At 40.8% G+C, this 20,423-nt stretch overlaps 1 protein-coding gene across 1 annotated transcript; it reads right to left on the reverse strand.

The window, feature by feature from the left end:
- Positions 1 to 3,802: 3,802 nt before the first annotated feature.
- On the reverse strand, positions 3,803 to 20,411 carry IK (IK cytokine). Its single transcript, XM_072145756.1, has 20 exons — positions 20,259 to 20,411; positions 18,364 to 18,427; positions 17,658 to 17,750; positions 17,493 to 17,552; positions 17,191 to 17,358; positions 16,327 to 16,441; positions 14,377 to 14,447; positions 14,009 to 14,055; positions 13,293 to 13,456; positions 13,064 to 13,172; positions 12,242 to 12,281; positions 11,622 to 11,865; positions 10,705 to 10,723; positions 9,824 to 9,900; positions 7,953 to 8,032; positions 7,283 to 7,340; positions 6,258 to 6,346; positions 5,928 to 6,036; positions 5,653 to 5,687; positions 3,803 to 4,161 (listed from the first exon to the last, which is right to left on the reverse strand). Exons 1-20 carry the CDS (start codon positions 20,272 to 20,274, stop codon positions 4,134 to 4,136), a joined length of 1,686 nt encoding a protein of 561 aa, XP_072001857.1. The 5' UTR covers positions 20,275 to 20,411; the 3' UTR covers positions 3,803 to 4,133.
- Between the last annotated feature and the right edge of the window lie 12 nt (positions 20,412 to 20,423).

Here is a 20,423-nt window from a genome sequence, read left to right on the forward strand (position 1 = left end):
GCCCCAGCAGAATACAGGCAGCCCACACACACACGTGCCCCAGCAGAATACAGTTAGCCCACCCATGTACCCAAGCAGTACACAGGTAGCCCCCGATTGTGGGTGTTTACCCCTATACATGGTGCCGGTTTGGCTATGATTGATGCCCACTGTGACGTCATATAGACCCAAAGACTTGTCATTTATGCAAATTTGTGAGAATGTGCAAGTGGCACGTTGTAATAGATCATAAGCGCCATCTACAGCTACATTGTAGTATGGCAGCATATGGTAGAATTGATCAGTAAAGTACTCTAGGTAGTCAACAAAACAGTAAAAAAAAAGTTTAAAATCAAAAAAGTTCAAATTACCTCCTTCCCTATGACTGATGTAAAAATAAACAAAAATCATAAACATGTTAGGTATCACCCAAAGTCCCGATCTATCAATATATAAATACAGCTATGTCCATAATATGGTCATTCCCAGAAAATGCCCGAAATACCAGATTCCCATAATGTAAACTACAGGTCGTGCACAAAATGTACAGATCACTAACCACCACTGCATGAAAAATTTACAAGCATAAAAATATGGCGCAATGAAGAAATATGTTTTTTTACAAAAGGTTTTAATTTTTTTTTTTTTTTAAACCTATATGAAATTGGTATCCTCGTAATTGCACCTACGCAGAGATTGAAGGGAAGTTGTCATCGGGAGTGTATATTGAAAGCCGTAAAAACAGAGCCCACAAGAAAATTGTGCAAAGTTTGTTAAAAAAACACCCATTTGAAAATTTTTCCCATTCCACAGTACACAGCATGGAAAATTAAATGCAGCCAATAAGAAGAAAAATTTGTTGGAAAGCTCAGTACACAGAAAAATAAAAAAAGTCATGAATTTTTCACCCGTTCCCAACACACGCTGTAAAAGTACTGCGCTGCAGGAAGGTCGCAGCTGACACCCTGCACTGACACCCGCAATACACAGTCAAGCATGACCACGGCATGTAAGGGGCTTCTGAAGTAGATTGGATCCCCTGTGTCACTTACCTAGAGGGTGCGATCCACTTATGGCTGCCCCAAGGTCATCATGAAGTGGATAGTGGGTTTATACAATTTGATCAAACATTTTGGTCCACAATACGAGGGTGAGATGAGCGGGGCCACAATAAGAGAGGGAATGAGGAGCCGCAATATGAGCAGGATGTGCGAGATCACAATATGAAGGGGAGATTAAAGGCCACAATATGAGGAGGAAATGAGGGAACACAATATGAAGGGGAAATGAGGGGCCACAATATGAAGGGGAAATGAGGAAACACAATATGAGGGGGAAATGAGGGGCCAAAATATCAGGGGTAGGAGAGAGGTTATGTTACGAGAGGAGAAGAGAGAGGGCCACCATATAAGGAGGAGATAAGAGGGTTCAAAATATGAGGGGGAGATGAGAGCAGGCCACAATATGAGAGGGAGAGGAGGGACCTCAACATGAGCAGGAGGTGAAAGTTTACAATTTGAAGGGGAGATTAAAGGCCACAATATGAGGAGTCAATGAGAGGACACAATATGATGGGGAAATGCAACATATTAACTCTTATTAACGCTATATAGTCACATGTGGCAAGTAAGTATAGTTAAAAACGCAGTAAGGCCTCATACACAGTAACCTATGCAGTTTCCTTGTGGTTAGTGTTCTATCAGCCACACAAGAAGTGGAGATCTAGAAAGTACAAAATGTTAGAAGACTTTTTCCATTTATTTGCACACCTACAACACATAATGGAATTAATAAATTCAATACCAAAAAGGAAAGATTCATATGACCAAAAAAATCTCTGAGGTTAGTTATAAAACACAATGTCTGAATGCCACAGCGTCCTTGATCAATTTGTTGTATTCTACCCACAGGGTCAAGAGATATGACCCATATAAGTTTAGGAACCCATTCATAGTATATAAGGCTGGAAAATAAAGACGCAAGTCCAACCTTTAAGAATTAAATGTTTTTTCCCCATAACTGTGATATTTTTTCTCTCCAGAAAGACATCCAGGCCTCTCTTGAACATGTACATAGAGTCCGCCATAACAACCTCCTGCGGCAGAGAGTTCCACAGTCTCACTGCTCTTACAGTAAAGAACCTTTGTCTATGGTGATGGTAGAATCGCCTCTCCTCTAGGCGTAGAGGATGCCCCCTTGTCCTGGTCACAGGTCTAGGTATAAAAAGATCTTTGGAGAGATCCTTGTACTGTCCGTTCAGGTATTTGTACATTGTAATGAGGTCTCCCCTCAGTCGTCTTTTTTCTAAACTGAATAATCACAAATTTTGTAATGTCATTGTATTCTAGTCTCTCCCCCCCCCCCCCCCCATTCCCTTAAAAATCTTTGTTGCTCTCCTCTGCATCGTTCCAACCTACTATGGAAGGTGGTGAACCTATGGCACGGGTGTCAGAGGCGGCACTCCGAGCTCTTTCTGTGGGCACCCGGGCCATCACCCCAGCACACCAGACAGGGCTCAAAGAATTTTCCTGCAGTTCCAAACAACTTAAAAGATGCAGCTTTAGGTGATATTTTAAAGTGATACTTACTTGGCTACATGGGACTGTAGGAAGAGGGGAATATGTAGACAGGGACGAATTATCTTTGGAGGACCTTCTGTTGGCCCCATGATTCTCTGTGTACAGAGGGACACTGGAAAGGAGCTACAATGATGCAAATTTTCCATCATTTTTTCTACTGTGTTGGTGTCATTTACCTTGCGATAAACGACGGGGCTTTGGGGTTTCAGTTTGGGCACTCAGTCCCTAAAAGGTTCGCCATCACTGTTCTATGGCCTTTTTATGCACTGGTGCCCAAAACTGTACACAATATTCCATGTGTGGTCTGACCAGGGATTTGTATAAGGGCAAAACTATGTCGTTACCATGAGAATCTATTCCTCTCCTGATACATCCCATAATTCTATTTGCTTTAGCAGCAGCTGCCTGACACTGGTCACTAAAATTAAGTTTACCATCCACCAATACACACCAGCCTTTTTCAGTTTTACCAAGTAATAATAACATAATTATACTTTTTGGTTTCCATGGCCCAAGTGGATAACTTTACATTTATCTACATTAAACTTCATCAACCATTTTTCCGCCCACTCCTCAAGCTTCCACAAATCCCTCTGTAATGCTAAACCATCAACCTCAGGACTCATTTACACAGCTTAGTATCATCTGCAAATATTGAAATTTGACTGTGTAAACCCACAACGAGACCATTAATAAACATATTAAAAAAAAGAAGTGGCCCCAATACTGACCCCTGTGGCACTCCACTGGTATCAACCCAATCTGAGAATGTTCTATTAATGACAACCCTTTTTTCTATCACCAAGCCAATTACTTAACTAAAACACTCGGATTTTCCCCTAGCCCCAGCAGTCTCATTTTATGTACCCACCTTTTTTGCGGCACGGTGCCAAATGCCTTTAAAAAGTCCAGCTATACAACATCCATATCGTCCCCCAGATCCAGTCTGGAACTTACCTCCTCATAAAAGCCAATCAGATTAGTCTGACAGGACCCATCTCTCAAACCCATGCTGACGCTGGGTTATAAGGTTATGTACAGTGAGATACCTTAGGATAACATCTTTAACAAACACCTCAAATATTTTAATAGACACAGGTCAGTAGTTTTCAGGATTGCTTTTTGATCCTTTTTTTGTATATTGTTACATAAAAGCCCTCCACGCAGGGGTCCAAAGCTACTTTACTAAGCTCAGAACAGCATCTTACACATAACAGAACATAAAATGACACACACAAGGTGGATAAGGAAGTCAAGATTTTTAATAGATACAGTTACACTATGCAGGGTGCCAACAAGGAGAATACAATGCTACTTCAATCACAGTGGAGAATGGAATTGACACAAATATCCACCACTTCAGGTAAATTTGTTTATATCCAAAATATAACCAGAAGCATGACCTTGGCTGGTCCCACAGGATGTCTTCCTCCAATGTCACATTGTGGTTAGGAGACTGCAATGAGCCAGTATTTTTTTTCTTCAAAATTGCTGATTTAAATGTGCATAAAATATATTAATAAAAGTCCAAAACATGAAATTTCAGCGCTGTAGTCATCTGTTACATATACAACTTCAGTATTTGGGTCTTTTTACTTCAACCCTGAAAATAAAAAAATACAGAATAGTAAAATAAGACAATAAAAAGGGAGACAGAGGTTAAGAATTTGGTATATAAATAATTAAGGCTCTGTTCACAGAACACAACAGTCAGAATTTGTGTGTAAGCAAAATGTTTTAAAGGGTAATTGAATAAAAAAAAAAAAAAAAAAAAGTATAAAAATTTCTGAAAAATCTGTGCAGAAGTTAAAACTGCATTAAAGGGGTGTTCCCATTTCATATTGTTGGTATAATGAAATGTTATACAATTTTCCAATATAGTTTCTCACGGTTTTCTAGATCTCTGCTTGCTGTCATTCTATAGAAAGCTTCATTGTTTATATCCAGTGGACAGAAATCTGATCTCTGATCTCACACAGCACTGATAATTCTGTTATACCAACGAGCTGTGCACCAGAAATCTGACCCTGGTCAAGCAATGAAGATTTCTATAGAATGACAGCAAGCAGAGATCAAGAAAATCATGAGGAGTTGATACAGAAAGTATATTGAAAACATTGGTCATCATGAACAATAACGTTTGGTAAAATGAGAATACCCCTTTAAGTAGGGAGTTTTAAAAGGATTTCTGACAAGCTTTTCCCACAAGAACAAGGGGCCCACTGAAATGAACATAGTGTGGCTTTCCTGCAATATGGGACAGAGGCCCAATTCACGGGCCATGTGGGGGATGTATATACGGCTGCATATTTGCGGCCGGACATACGTCCCCATAGACACCTATGCCGCAGGGTGTGGTATTGTGCGCACAATGGGGGTCATTTATTAAGGGCCCGATTCGCGTTTTCCCGACGTGTTACCCGAATATTTCCGTTTTGCGCCGCTTGTACTTAAATTGCCCCGGGATTTTGGCGCACGCGATCGGATTGTGGCGCATCGGCGCTGGCATGCGCGCGACGGAAATCGGGGGGCGTGGCCGAACGAAAACCCGACGTATTCGGAAAAACCGCCGCATTTAAAAACCGAAAATGTGTCGCATAAGGACCGCTTACCTTCACCTGGTCCAGCTCGGTGCATTCCGGCGCGATGAGTTTACTTTCAGCGCAGCAGCGCCACCTGGTGGACGGCGGAAGAACTACCTTATTAAATCCCGGCCGGACCCGAATCCAGAGCGGAGAAGCCGCCGCTGGAACGCGAATGGACCGGGTAAGTAAATTTGCCCCAATGTGTGCTCATCCTACCTTGCCATGGCCACAAAAAAAGAGATAGACCTTGCTATATTTTGGCCATTAGTCACCATTTCCTAAAGAGAGGGGTGAGCCTCTTTTATTATCCACCATAATAAAAGAAACCTTCACACAAATACCGTGAAGTACTAGAAGAAGCAGTTCAGTATTTAAAATGTGTTTGTTCTTGGTCCTCTCATTTTAGAGAGGGGAGGTTTTCAGCCCTATTTTTAGGATCAGTGGGAGAATAACTTGTGGCACTATTACTATAACTAATATGAAAATATTCTTATGTAGCAGCCACTTACCCATCAGCCTCCAGCTTCTTACGTTTTTCAATGATCTAGACAGAAAAGTACACATTTTTTAGAAATGAATGGCATGTTACGAATGAAGACAGAATTATGGTGTAGAAGTAATGTCCACAGTTTATTAATATGACCATTAAGAAGATGTAGAGGGACTTGGTAAACAAAAACTTTGTAGATCATTTCCTTTGCACTAAATTTTACCCATCTTCCCCTGATTAGCAGAACATGCATAGACCTGGACGGTGAATGTGCTATATAGATAATATTCCTACCGCGCTGATCTTTTTCCACTGTCTGTCCAGTTCTGCCTTCTCATTGGTCTCCTTGAAGCGTCTTGTTTTTCGTCCCTCTGACATTTTAATACCATACTGAAACGCAGCCCTATGTAACAGAAGAGGTCACATGCAGGGTATTAATAGTACAAAATGACAGATACCGCAATGTGGGCTATATATGTATTAATATCATATCATTCATTCACAATATCATTGTGTGTTAAATAATATTAATAGAAAGGATAATACATGTATTGTAACATTTATTTTCTATAGCTTTATAGACAATTTGCAGACCTGAAGAACAACGCTGAGACCACTACTCACTTGGGCAGAGCCTCTTTATTGTTCATATATTCACTGTATTCTTCTTGAGTATCAAAGTCCCATCGTCCGAGAGGTCCTTTCTTATTGCCCTGTGTGAGGTGAAAAAGGGAAATGTGCCTTTTAGAAACCACTTCAATCTCATGCAGGAGGCTGGATAGGTTTATATACTCAATCTATAATAGAAATCTTCCAAAACCTGTTTTTTGAATTAATTGATTTTTTTTTAATTTATTTATTTTTTTACTATTTTTTCAACCCCCTAGAGTTCTTAACCTTATGCTGCCATACTGCCATAGTTTGGACAAACTAAGGGGAATTTATTTATCATGTATTAAGCAGTGACTACACGGCGGCGGTCGGATCGTGCTGCATGGAGAGGGCTCACGGGCTGAGCCCTCTCCACAGCAGGTAAGTCTTTGCTGCATATTGCAGCAAAGGCTTACCGGTAACACCCGCGATCGGTGGTAGCACCGATCCCGGGTGTTATCACAGCGATGGCTGCCGGCAGCCTCAAAAAAATAGTGGCGTATGGGCGCCGCCATCTTACCTGGGATCGCCACTCCCCGTGACGTCAATCGGGGAGTGGCGATCCGTCTCCATGGTAGCCTCGGGTCTTCCGAAGACCCGAGGCCATTTCATTTTAGCACATTGTAATGAATGAGGAGGAAAATCCCCATATACTGCCATACTGTAGTATGGCAGTATATGATAAGTTCGATCGGACAACCTAGGGTTAAAGTACCCTAGGGAGTCTGAAAAATAGTAAAAAGAATAAATTATAATAAAAAAACTAAAATTTCAAATCACCCCCCTTTCCCTAGAACTGACATAAATATAAATAAACAGTAAAAATCATAAACACATTAGGCATCGACGCGTCCAAAAATGCCCGATCAAAATATGATAATGGTTTTTCAATGCGTTTAACCCCGTAATGGAAAATAGTGCCCAAAGTCGAAAATGGCACTTTGCCATTTTGAAAAATACTTTTAAAAAATCTATAAAAAGTGATCAAAAGGACTTACCTGGTCCATCTTACTGTAATCCACTTCTTCATCACTGTCAACGGCCATATCATCCATACTAGAAATAGAAGAAGAGATTGTACATTAGATTTCTTTCATGAATTTAATAACAATGTAGCCTTGGAAACAATGCAGAAAACACATGTGAAAGGCACAGATTTTTCCTCTATGAAGTGGCCAGCTCCCATTTGCTGCAAATAAAGCCATATACTGCATACTAGACCCATGCCTAGGAGTTGACCTCTAAGCAATACATATTGGGCCACATTTATCAATGTTAATATCACGCTTTCCGTTACAATGAGCCGTGTACCTGTGTGACATCACATGACCATTGACTGGATTTTGTCCACAGGAAGTGAACAATGAAGCTTTCCTAGCCAATAGCACACTTTATGTTTTCAAGCCTTACATAGAATTCTACATATGCTCAGAGAAGCCCCCATTCTGTATCCACATCACCTAACAGACTGGTATAGCCATGCAATAAAGATATCAGAGGCAAAATACCCTTCCAGAAATGCCCCAACGCTCCCACATAATGTGAGGTCCTTCAATCCCACCTCTGAAGCATTTATCACCCCTTCTCAGCCCCCACCCAGCAGAGTCATATACACCCCATGTAGGAGATATAACTGGGATAGTGTACGCAACACCAGGAAATACTTACGTTGCAGGGTAACATTCAGCATAACTGTTCCACATGCCGAAGAAGTCTCCCAACTGCTTCTTGTCTTCGTGTTTCTTCATTGTTTGCAGCAGTTAAGAAGCATAAGGCACAACATAGAACTTCATAAAAAGCACTTGCAATATCCCTGCCAATGCGCATGGCAGAGGAGTAGTTGCGAATAAACCCCTTGTACCATTCAGTGCACCAAGAGGTAATAAGCAGCGGTAGATACTGCCTGGATAGGCAAGGGTTAACCTGCTTACTGATGTCATCCAATGATGTTTCACCTTTGTAACTGGAGTGTGATTGGAGAGGGAGATCACATGACCAGGAGCGGAGGAGAAGTGACAGTTGGAGAGTGCCAACAGTCAGTTCAGTCAGAAGAGTGAGTGCTGACAGGGAGTTAGTGCTGAGCATCACCTCATGAGCAGCTCTTTAGGCCCAGCTCTGAGAGAGAAGGCCAGAGCCTCTACAGAGCACACAGTGAGAGTTACTGTGTCAGTCCACCATCAGGGATGACACTCAACCAATCCAGGACAAAGTTGTAGCTTCCAGCATTGGACACAGCTACCTCCCAGCCTGCCCCTGCATCCAGGCTGGTGACCCAACTCCTGAGGTTCACTCTCCAAGATCACTCTCAGTAAGACCACCATCTGTAAGGAATTGTTTGGCCTGTTGCTGCTGTTGGTTCGAATAAAGAACTGCAAGTTATTTTTGCACAACGTTGCCTCCGCCTGGTCCTTGCTACACGCGGCTAAACGCGAATCAAAACATAATATCTAAAATGTACTAAACTTTATAAATTAATATGATTACTAAAAGTATACAATCATTTATCATCTACGTACCCCATATAACTCTATACTAACTAAAATCAACTTTTGGGTATTCTGGTCCTAGAGTCATATTTGTCTTGAACAGACCCAAGAAGAGGAGAAGTAGAGGAGTTATGGTATCTAGAACTGTAATAATGTAGGAAAGCACAATGGATCTAGTCGGTTGCACATAGTAACAATAATAGAACAGGAATGGGTATGGGGAGGGAGATCGGGAACTATAACCATATACACCTTTTTCTCACAAGACACTATTTGTAAAAACAGTACATGGAGATTGAGGGTAGAGATGAGTGTATCCGAAATTTGCGTTCAGGACCATCCTGAGCAATCATGCACATGTTGCCAGATTGACAGCCAGACAGTCAATCGGCAAATTGACTCCCTTGGCCATCACAGCCATGGCTGTGAGGTGTCCCCCTGACAATTCAGCAACATGTTCATGCAGGACGCTCCCAAATTTTTAGCTCTTGAGGATTTCATGTGAATTTGCCCATTTCTGCCTTTCCACCATTGTTGCTCGTGAATGTAGCTGGCTAGCACCAGAATCGCACAATCGTCATTGGGATGTTAATAAACCTTAGATTCATAGATGTTCCAAAGTCAACTGCAACAGTCACAGCCCTAACTAGTAACACCTAGTTGTCAATTCATTCAGCAAAATGGTTACAACTTCTACAAGAAAAATTTTTTGTAGTTCTGACTTTAAAACTTAAAGGGAACTGGTGAACAGCTTTTACACCCACTAAAGTAATAACCTCCTCCGGTAAGGTATAAAATATCTTTACTAGCACGCCATCTTTTAGGCTACTAAACACTTTACAAATCATGAGCAAAGAAAAGCCATATTTTTAATGTGACCGTTAAAAAGGGGGCATGCACCAAAGGATATGTCATACCCCAACTAAGTGTTCTGGTAGATTAGTGGGGTAAGTGCTGGTGACATGATCCCTTTAATAAAAAACTTTAGTATATAAATAAGTAAAATAAGGAATATACACAACAAAAAAAAGGAAAGAACAGACAAAAAGGATATTCTAATGCCTCCCAGCCAGGAGCTCCAGCAAAGTTATCATTGATGGATTTAAGAAGGTCCTTGGTTGATCCAGGTCCTAGTAAAAAAGACAGACATTAAAAAGCCCATAAAGTAATTAATTACAGATAAAATTATTATTTAGGAGAGGCTTTCAGATCTGCAAAGTAGCCTAGGCCCCTCACAAACTAATAAGGTTAAATAAAAAAAAAAAAAGTAGTTTAGATAATTTTTTTGTCACAGCCATTTTCAAGCGAAAATTATGCAGAATTTCTCTAACATAACAGTAGTGAGTGTCACCCAGTCCCAAACAGGACAGTTTGCTCTATTTTTCCCCAATATTATTAAAAACTAATAGATAAAAAAGATCTAGAAAAAAAATTTATTACATACACCATTAATTCTTGAATTAACCCAAATATAAGCGGAGGTAAAAAAATAAATTAAACCACACTGGGAAAATGTATTGACTCAAGTATAAACCTAGGGTGGGAATTGCAGTAGCTACCAATAATTGAAACAAATAAAACCTAGTACCTAGGATTACCCCGGTCCATGGTTACAAACTCGGCTTATACTAGAGTATATACACAAAATATAGAAAACACAGAAGACCTCCTTAACAGGTTTTGTCTGCGAGTTAACAAACTTGCATATTCACAACCAATCTCAGATTTTATGTACGGCTCGTCTGCCTCCTAGTGGTAGGTCCCATATGTTTTATATGTCTACACCAATTACAATAGCCATGCAGCAATGAGAAAAAACAATGTAGTTTGCTCGGGCTAAAAACAGTTTGCCGTCCCTTGTTTCTCCCTTAAAGCTGAAATGGTTCATTGCACAAGTTAAGCATAAGCAAGTGGTAAAGTATCAGATGACTTACCTTTGTCAACATCATGAGGCTGAAAGAAAGATGAAAATTAAAAAAGGTTAACAATTTAATATTTTATAATATAAAAAACTCAAAGGGGTATTGTCCTCTGCATCTAGATTACTGCTGAAAGTAATGCTCTCTGGTATTAGACAACTGGCCTTTAAAATGTTCTATCAATCTTTGAAAGATTCTTTTTAAGTCATGACTGGTAGTGCTGGAACACCTAGAATAGTTGCAAATATTTCTTCTATAACTTACTGTTTTAGTCACATTTTCACATCCAAGAATTCACCAGGGCCAGAGTAAAAAAAAAAAAAATTCCCCAGGTGGTATACAGCCGGCCTGCCCCCAGGTGGTATACAGCCGGCGCCCTATAGTATCCAGCCCAGCACTTTAAAAAAAAAATAATTAGAAAAATAAACTTATATACTCAACCTCTGGCGGCCCGATGCTCAGTGCGGCTCCTCTTCTGTCTTCCCCGTGGCTCCTCTTCGGTCTTCTGTAACAGCTGAAAGAGATGCGCTCTGCCGGCCGGTGCATACTATGATGCGGCCTCTGATGACATAGTATGCGCGGACTGACAGATAACATGGCCGTGTCCATGCTGGCTGTTACAGAAGACCGAAGAAAGAAGAGGAGCTGCTCCGACATCGAGGAGCCGCGCATCAGGGCCACCAGAGGGTGAGTATACAAGTTTATTTTTTCATTGACTCGTGTATAAGCCGAGGTGAGGTTTTTCAGCACATTTTTTTGTCCATGAGTATATACAGTATACATATTACAAACATTACAATCTTTCCCTGAATTACCGACAATTAGTTGGCATGCATCCTACAAACACACCTGCCCTGTGACCTTTGGTGAAGCTCTGATTGTAATCCAATATAGTGAAGGTATAGTATATATAGTATAGAACATTTCATTACCTCGTCATCAGCCTTTGGCTTCTCAAAGTAGCTGTGCCTCCTCTTTTCTTCTTCCCGGTCTCGCTCTCTCTCCCGTGCCCTTTCTCTGTCCCTCTCTCGGTCACGATCGTGATCCCGTTCTCTGTCTCGCTCTCTTGGACGGTCCCTTTCCCTATCCCGCTCCTTCTCTCTGTGCTTTTCTCGTTCTTTCTCACGGGGAGGCTTCGATGTAGTTGGAATGTAGTCTCCAATATCATCAAAAATGCTGAAATTAAAAGAATTATATACACTTGTGGTCAGTATGGCCTATACACATAACCATTCTTCTGCCCAACATGTATGCACTTGAGTCTACCCATTCTTACCATGTTTTTGTTTTTTTTTTTTTAGGAATCAAACATCTCTTACAACATTTTTATGACGGCCTGTGCGTCATATGCGTTTTTATTGGTGGCCATCCATTGACCTGCATCCTACCACTGGCTTAGTGAGTGATATAACAAAGCATATTGGATTGTGTCATGCAGATTCATGCAAGTCCTTGACCAACTTTAAGCAAGTTAAACGTGGACATATCTAAACTATAGCAGAAAAAAAAAAGAAGAAAATAATAATAATAATAATAATATAACAGCTCTTACTTCATATCAGCTTCCGGAGGTTTCTTTTCATCCAGCTTTCCTATAAAAAATAAAAAATAGAAAACAAGAGTTTTCAATTAAATAGGTTAGGAGACCAATAGCCTATACTTGAATGCTCCACAAGCTTCCTATCCCAAACCAGTCATGATCCAGTAAACATGTTGCCTGAATCCCAGGTTTGGTGTCACGTCTTGATTATTGCAGATATAATAGTGGTTAAAGAACGTGACCCTAGCACAGCCGATTAAAGGATAGGCCATCAATAGCTAATAAATAGGAGTCCGAATCCGAACCTTGTTTTGATTAGTAGTTTGGAGCCCTGTAAACACCGGGACAATGAGCCAAGATGGGTTTCTCCTACAGCTGCAACAGCAATAAGGAGCCTGCGCTTCTGGCTCAGGGTCTCTGTGATTACAGTGCTCCGAACTACTGATGGGAACAAAGGCTTATTCTTCATCTGCAGCTCACTTTTACTATGTGCTGCATCTGCTTGCATCTCCGGACCACAAGCCTGATTATCTCTGAAAGATGAGATTCTTTTGTTAATATGTACCTATACACCAGGAATAGGGGGATATAATAATAGGGGTACTAGAATAGGGGAATTTGAAGTGATACAACCACTTCAGCCTCTTAAAAAACTCATTTAAGGCATTACATTATCTCAGCTCATTATCACATGACTTTGTAGATTTTTGTTCATTTTTTTTTTATACAGGTAAAGAAAAATAAATTAAAAAAAAAAAATCATTAAATAAATGTTGAAACAGGTAGAGTAGCTAATAATCCAAGACAGTACACGAGAAACACACTGACGGCTACCTTTGTCCTTTTTCTTCAGCTTCTTGTTTCTTGTTCCTTGTCTCAGGTAGGACAGGATTTGAGTCAGCTTGCTGATGACGATATCATTTGTTGTGAGTGTTGTTTGAGCCTGAAAAATAGATGCACATAAAGAAAAGATCAACAAGATACTACAGATTCAAATAAAGTAGCAGTAAAGTTGCAACATTGAGAACATGTAAAACAGCAGTGTAAAACAGGCATTATTTACCTCCATAGTTGGACAGTCGGCTTTGCTTCGAATAAGTGTAGTTGGAATGTCAGTGTCGGCATACTCGTCATCTAAATCTACCACATAAGCCATCCGTCCAGGCAGGAACAGCTCATTACGCTCATAGGCTTTGCCCTTAAAAAGCATACGGTACACATTCCGGCCTACAGAAATGGGAAACAAACGTTTAGGGGGAACATTATTCCATCCGGTGTACAGTATGCGATCAGGTAAGAAACCCCAAATTCAATAACAGACTTCTACCACCAGGATGAAAGACGGTTTGCAAATGCGCCTGAGGGGCTCAATTAACGCCTGGAGCCCCTTAGGCTCATTTTCATAGAGTCCTACATCTTGGTGGTAGCTGCCCTTTAGAGAGGTGCAACTGTCCTAGTTATGGTGCGTGTCAAGTGATTTGTGTACCAGGATATAACATTAGATTTGTGATGCTACTTACGCACTTTTCAGCTGTTTTGAGAGTTAACGCTTCCCTGCTTGGGATGTCCTTCACAAATGTCCCACCAAAAAAAGGGGAGAGCATGCCCCTCACATCCAAATAGTCACACATTTTTGTGACCTTTTGCCAATGTACTCCACTTTGATAAATCTTTTATAAGTTGTCCGACATTAAAAGGAATCCCAATGTGCTAGCAAATTTCATGAAATAAGACTTTCAATCTTTTTTTTCCATAATATTCACTTTGGAGCGGACTTACCAAGTCTAGTCTTAAATTCAATCTTATTTTCTGGATCTTCATCTTTTCTGTAGAAGAATAGATATATACAAGAAACAGTTACTCAGGTCATGTTCAGGTAAGAAGATGTACATGGCTTTGTGCAGTCAACAATGATGACCATGCAATGGGATTTGAAGTATGCGCTGGACAATAAGTGCAATGATCATGTGTGGTCGCCTGCAATGAACTATTAAAGATCATGATAGATTCTTAGTAACTGGATGCAAAGAAATCAGTTAAACACTCAGGGGGAGGGGGGCTTGAGGTAGGCTCTTCCTGTCTTAACAGCAACACTAATAATTTATCAGAAACAATACATTATTTTATATGAATGTTTGAATACCCACTTGGTTTCCTTCTGTGGCTTTTCAACAAGATCCTCTTCTTCCTTTTCTTTGCTGGCAATTTCAGCACGGACCTAACAATACACAAGAGAATCCCCCGCAAGCTTAAAAAAAATATCAGTTTAAGAGACCAAAATAAAAATAGTTCAACAGATCTTAGGGACAAAAGTACTGGTAGGGCTCAACATATTTTTCAGAATATTGCGAAAGGCAAAAAAAAGGCTTCATCTCATTTCCAGGTACTTAAAGGAAACCTACCACTTGAAGTGGTAGGTGTAAGATGGGAATATAGAGCACCAGCTCAGGGTGAGCTGGTGCCGGAGCTTATTTTTGTTAGTGTCCTAAACCGCTGCATCGCGGTTTAAAACACTTTTAAACTTTATAGCCGAAGCTGCTTCGGGGCATCAAGTGCGCGCGGCTCTCCTTCACTTCCTATGTAGGCACGCGCATGGTGCGCCGAAGCAGCTTCAGCTATAAAGTTTAAAAGTGTTTTAAACCGCAATGCAGCGGTTTAGGACACTAACAAAAATAAGCTCGGGCACCAGCTCACCCTGAGCTGGTGCTCGGTATTTCCATCTTAAACCTACCACTTCAAGTGGTAGGTTTCCTTTAATAAAATATAACTTTTAAAAGCTCATTCTTAAAAGACTTTTTCTATTTTATCTGTGCAAATAAAGACTTTTAAAATCCCAAGATGCGTGTAGAGTGTGTTTAGTTGTTACTAGGAGAAATACATTATTGGTATTAATATTGTACCAGTGTCTGGTTTTATTTGTTTACAGTATCAGTGAGCTTATCTGATTGGCATATATCTCCACAGTCATAAAAGTGACATTATATTGACACTAGGTGTCAGTATTGTTAAGCTTCACAAGATTGTTACATTGGGTTTATACACTTGGGCTACATTCACACAGACGTGTGCGTGCCATACCGTAGCATGGCGGGCACACGTCGGCCCCGGGTAGAGGAGGAGGGGGCGAGCGCTGCTCACCCCTGCCCCTCTCCATAGAGGAAGATGGTGCACTTGTGCTGCACCGTACCGCTCCCGTAGGGCGCCGTGCACCCATTGTCGGCTATGGGGGACGTATATACTCAGTATATACGTCCCCCATACAGCAGTGTGAATGCAGCCTAACGAACAGCTGGCTCAGACTGCAGTTCAGGGCTATACATTCATCAGCTGGTTGTATTCTTTACACAGCACACACAAATTGCTCTTAAAGAGAACCCATCATGCAAAATAACCCCCCTAAACTAAATATATTTTGATAAACTGCCATTTGAGAGCATTGCATCTATCCCTTCATTGTCCCTCTACATGCCTGTAAACCTAAGCAATGAGGTCCTAAAGCTGTATGCAAATGACCTGTGAAATGTCCAATGAAGCATTAGCATATTCAAGCTGTCCACTCTATTCATGAGTGGGAGGCACAGCCACACCCCCAGTGCATGACTGACAGCCTGTATAATGGTGTGAGGCTGCATAATGATGTGCTTCCTGGTGCTGGTGGCCACGCCCCCTGCGGCCTGTGTGTGAATGTGTGTGTGTTTAGGAGAGATACAGCAGCTCCAGGCAGCCATGTTACCACAGATTCATGTGTAGCTGATGTCTGTGTCTCTCACCTGTATATTAGGAGGATGCAGCATGTCAGCAATGCTTTACTATATATTACACACAGACATGAGCAGGGGGAGGAGAGGGGAGGGGGAACAGGAGTGACATCACTGCCTCTGACCATGTGACCAGCCTCATTTACATAATAAAGAATAGATGATTTTACAATGAATAATGTATGAAATAACTAGATAAAGGCTGGGATGGATCCTTGTGAGCTGCTCCAACAGGAAGAGGTGACAGGACTAGTGGCAGAGACCTGATGACAGGTGTCCTTTAAAATTCAAGCACTATTATCCCCCCTAATAAAAATAACACATAGATTGAGGTTTTACCTTTTGCAATAGAGCAAAATCGAGACCTTTCACCAAGTGAGTATGCTCCATGTCACCACCCAAGAACTTGGACTCCTGAATCAACTGGCGCCTTTTCTCTGCTGCGGATTTGTCGCTGTACAATATAAGATTAAGAAAAAAAAAAGTGATGTTATTTTGGTTCACAAAGTTTTAAAGGTGGCTGGGATAAGGAATGCAGTGAAATTGACAAAAACACGCATTTGCGCCACTTTCTTGTGGGCTGTTTTTACAGCTGTTCACTTAACACTCAATGACGCCTTCCTTTTATTCTCTGGGTCATACGATCACAAAAATACTACATTTATAAAAGTTTTATTAAATTTCAGTAGACTTGAAAAAAATGAAAACCTTTTGTAAAAAAAAAATTTTCATACGGGATGAAGGGTGGGATGACGTTTTCATTTTGTAGACTATGACTTTTTGATAACTATTTACTTTTTTATGCATTGCAAAATGACAAAAGTGTGGCGATTCAGACATTTGGAAACATACTACGGTATTGCAGTAGATGGCAAAATTGGAGGTAATCTGTCATAGCCTGTAATACACAAGTCATGACAGATTTCTCTATCGATTGGCCCTGTAGGGAGCGACAATCCGTTCAAGATGGCGCACTTATTTGCTGACTGAGATTTAACAGGTTAACAACAGTGATAGGACTTAGCAACACTAGCGATCAGTCTTAAGTACAAGGTTGCTGTATGTGCTTGAAGAAGCCACTTAAAAATCCTTAAGGCCACTGTGATTTACAGGTATGTCGTTAAAGTTTTAAATTAGATTGTTCCACTAAAAGACCCAAAAAATCTTAATCTTAATAGATCAACAATGAGATCAAACCCTTACGCCTCAGCTGTGGGTCCGACTGCTCGGTAATTTGCGGTTGTGCTAATGAGCTCTGTTTCTTCGTAGTCTTTGTTGACCCCATCTCGACGCTCTTTGGCTCGGTCTCTGTATTTCTCTGCAAGCTCTCTCTCACGTTCAATTTCTTGTTGTCGTAATTTTGCATAGTAGCTGTATGTGTGAAAAAATAAAAAGCAAGGTATTACATTTAATGACTGAATAATAGTTGCATTAAAAGTCCTTGAAACCACATTATCAATGGGCAAAGTTATCACATGGATTTTAAAACTAAGCTATGGAATTACCTTTTTTTCTTCCGTCTTCTGGCAGCAGGATCTTCATCCTCATTATATTCACGTGGCATCCTGGAACGCAAATGTTATAGTCAGTATAGTGCTTAAAAAACCCTGGATTTTACCTTCTCTCACCGATTAATATTTGCCACAGTTCGAAATCCAAGATGTACTTACTCATGGTGACGGGATTTTGTAGGTGGTGCAGACGAAGGCGTCGCACGAGGGGTCATAAGAAGTTTACGGAAGTCTTCATTTGTCAGCTTTGACCTAAAGAAAAATAATGATCACCAGATGCCTCGATAATATACATGTAACAAAATTAGTGCAAATAAACACTTTGTTTAACAGATATTGAGCCTCATTTATTAAAGCGTTTGCATCAGTTTTCTGACTGACTTTGCACTGAAAAGAACATGCAGACTGCTTGCAAGTATTTATAAAGTGTCTGACAGTTTGGTGTTGTGGCTGCACGGTGTCCAACAAAACAAATAAAATGTGCACTTAAAGGGGAGTGTAATTGCTTAGTAGGAGTTTGAACCACATTTATTACTGATGTGCTCCACAATTCTGCTGCATGAACAAAATGCGAAAGTGGCACACATCCAGAGCAGTGCAGGGTGCACCAGATTAATGAAGACCGTACGCCAGTTTTTAATTAATTTAATTAAATTAATCTGACGCACTCTGAACACTCCACAGGCAAACTGCCCTTAGTACCGACTGCACTCGTTTTGATAAGTGTTAGCCTTAATGTTTTGTGTAAACAGCCCTGATCCAAGCATCCAGAATTACACACTAAAGACAAAAAGTATTGGGCCTGAGCCTGCAGTCTCCACTCGATCTAACAGAATAAAGCTTATCACAGGGGTCTGTTACTTACTGTAAGGAATGCAAATCTTCCACCTCATGGCCATCTGGGGCCAGAGGGTTGGAAAACAACTCACCTGGGAAAGAAAAGAAAAAAAAATCACAATGAGACAAATATGGATGTGAACACGTTATTAGTAATGTTGCTTCTTAGATGTTAACATGTTCCTAAACAAACTCTATGGAGACAATAGTAAATGCTGAAGCCACAAAGCTCAGATTCACCTCCTAATCTACTTTTATGATGGGTCTTATTTCTGGCAGTTTTGTCCAAATAAAGCACATACACTACTTTCTTTTCTAGCAGACAATGTTATATTAATGTCTGTTTCTTGGGGAACGAAGACCCTCAGCAGATTATATGGGGTTTTCCAGCCACAGACTTATCCTTTATCCACAACATAAGGGAATGGTGTCTGATCACTGAACATGGCGTCTCCTCCTGGGAGCTGTGTATGCCGCAATCTCCATATTACCATTAGTCTCACAGAGGCACTGGTCACCTATGTACTTCCCACATTTCTCCAGCAATCCTGTGGATTGGCTTTACCTTGCCAGTTTTGGAACTATAAACCAGTTTATTTGAATATTTGAGTTCCACGTTGTCTCTTTGATCACGGAACATGCAACCCATGAGACCTTCAGCATTCACAGGAACAGATGGTTTACATGCGAGACAAGTGCTCCTTTCACTTCTAGAAGATTTTTGAGACGGCCATCTTTAACAGTCCCATAGAAGTGAAATGAGTACTGGTTACCCAGAGGAGAAATTATATGAAGTACCAGTAAAGTCCTATTATGGTAATTACTGGGGGTCAGAGTGATCACATACACAGATTTGAAAAATCTGCTGTGTAGCAAGTTTAAAAAAAAAAAAAAAAAAACAGCAACCAATCTATTTGCCAAAAGCTGTTTGTTTGATTCATGCAGCCCAGGGTCCTAGTGTGCAGGATCCATAGTCCAAGACAAAAAGAGGAGAGAGAAGGCCACAGCATCCAATATGATGATTATTCACACAGGCATAGAAAAAAGTGCAACGTTTTATTTCACAATGAATCTTTGTCAAGCTTGACAAAGATTCATTGTGAATCGAAACGTTGCACTTTTTTCTATGCCTGTGTGAATAAAGGTTTAACCTTTTGCAAGTTTTACCCCAGCACAGTTCACTTCTCACCACATATCAGTACGAGATTAAACAAATATCTGACTTATAAAGTCAATTTTACAAAGAACAGAGATGTCCACTTCAATACTGAGACAAGAAAAGGGCCTGTCCAGGGGCAAACGTAATAGTGGCAGGGAAAAGGGAATGTTGTAAAACAAGAAATAGAGACGAATATATTTGCGTTTGGATTCAGCCACATGACCTGGACATATTGCCGGCCAAACAGCCTATGTGGATAACTGCACCCCTACTTGCCAAATTTTGTAAGACCCAGTTCACAGCTGTGTTTGGGCTGAAACTAAAATAATGCAAGGTTTTATTCACCTTCCATGTTCCATTGATATGAAGGTACAGACAGTTACCCTCCATTACTCTTCCAAGCTGCGCTATTTTCTGCCAGATGTGACCTTAGCATTATATTTTATCTTCTGCCTCTTGAGCAGAAATTTTTGTTAGTCCCATAACATAATCCTCCTTCTCCGAGAGCCTGACCCCTACAATATTAGTGCAGGGCAGGACGGACATTATATTTGCAGCACTCGTCTACATCATGTAACCCAAGCGACTGCCATAAGGGTCAGCAGCTCCCCAATATAATGGAGACACGGGGGCCCTCCATAATAAGAAGAGCGCTCCCCACAGTGCAGCTGAGGTAACTGCACGCATCCCCGCGTGTATATACACATATATAACGCGCAGCACTGACTATATCATTGCGAATCCGCATCATGTTTACAACTTACTGTCTCTTTCAGGCATCTTCACGGCCACATAGACTCCAACCGGAAACCGGAAGTACTACGGCTCTCCCTCACAAGCCCCCAGCACATAACATTACCCGCCCCTTAACATGTGACCTTCAAGTGTTTTCCCATTGGATGCCTACTGGCGGACGCTCATTGGTTAGT

The sequence above is a fragment of the Engystomops pustulosus genome, chromosome 4, assembly GCF_040894005.1.
Source record: "Engystomops pustulosus chromosome 4, aEngPut4.maternal, whole genome shotgun sequence".
Lineage (NCBI taxonomy): Eukaryota > Metazoa > Chordata > Amphibia > Anura > Leptodactylidae > Engystomops > Engystomops pustulosus.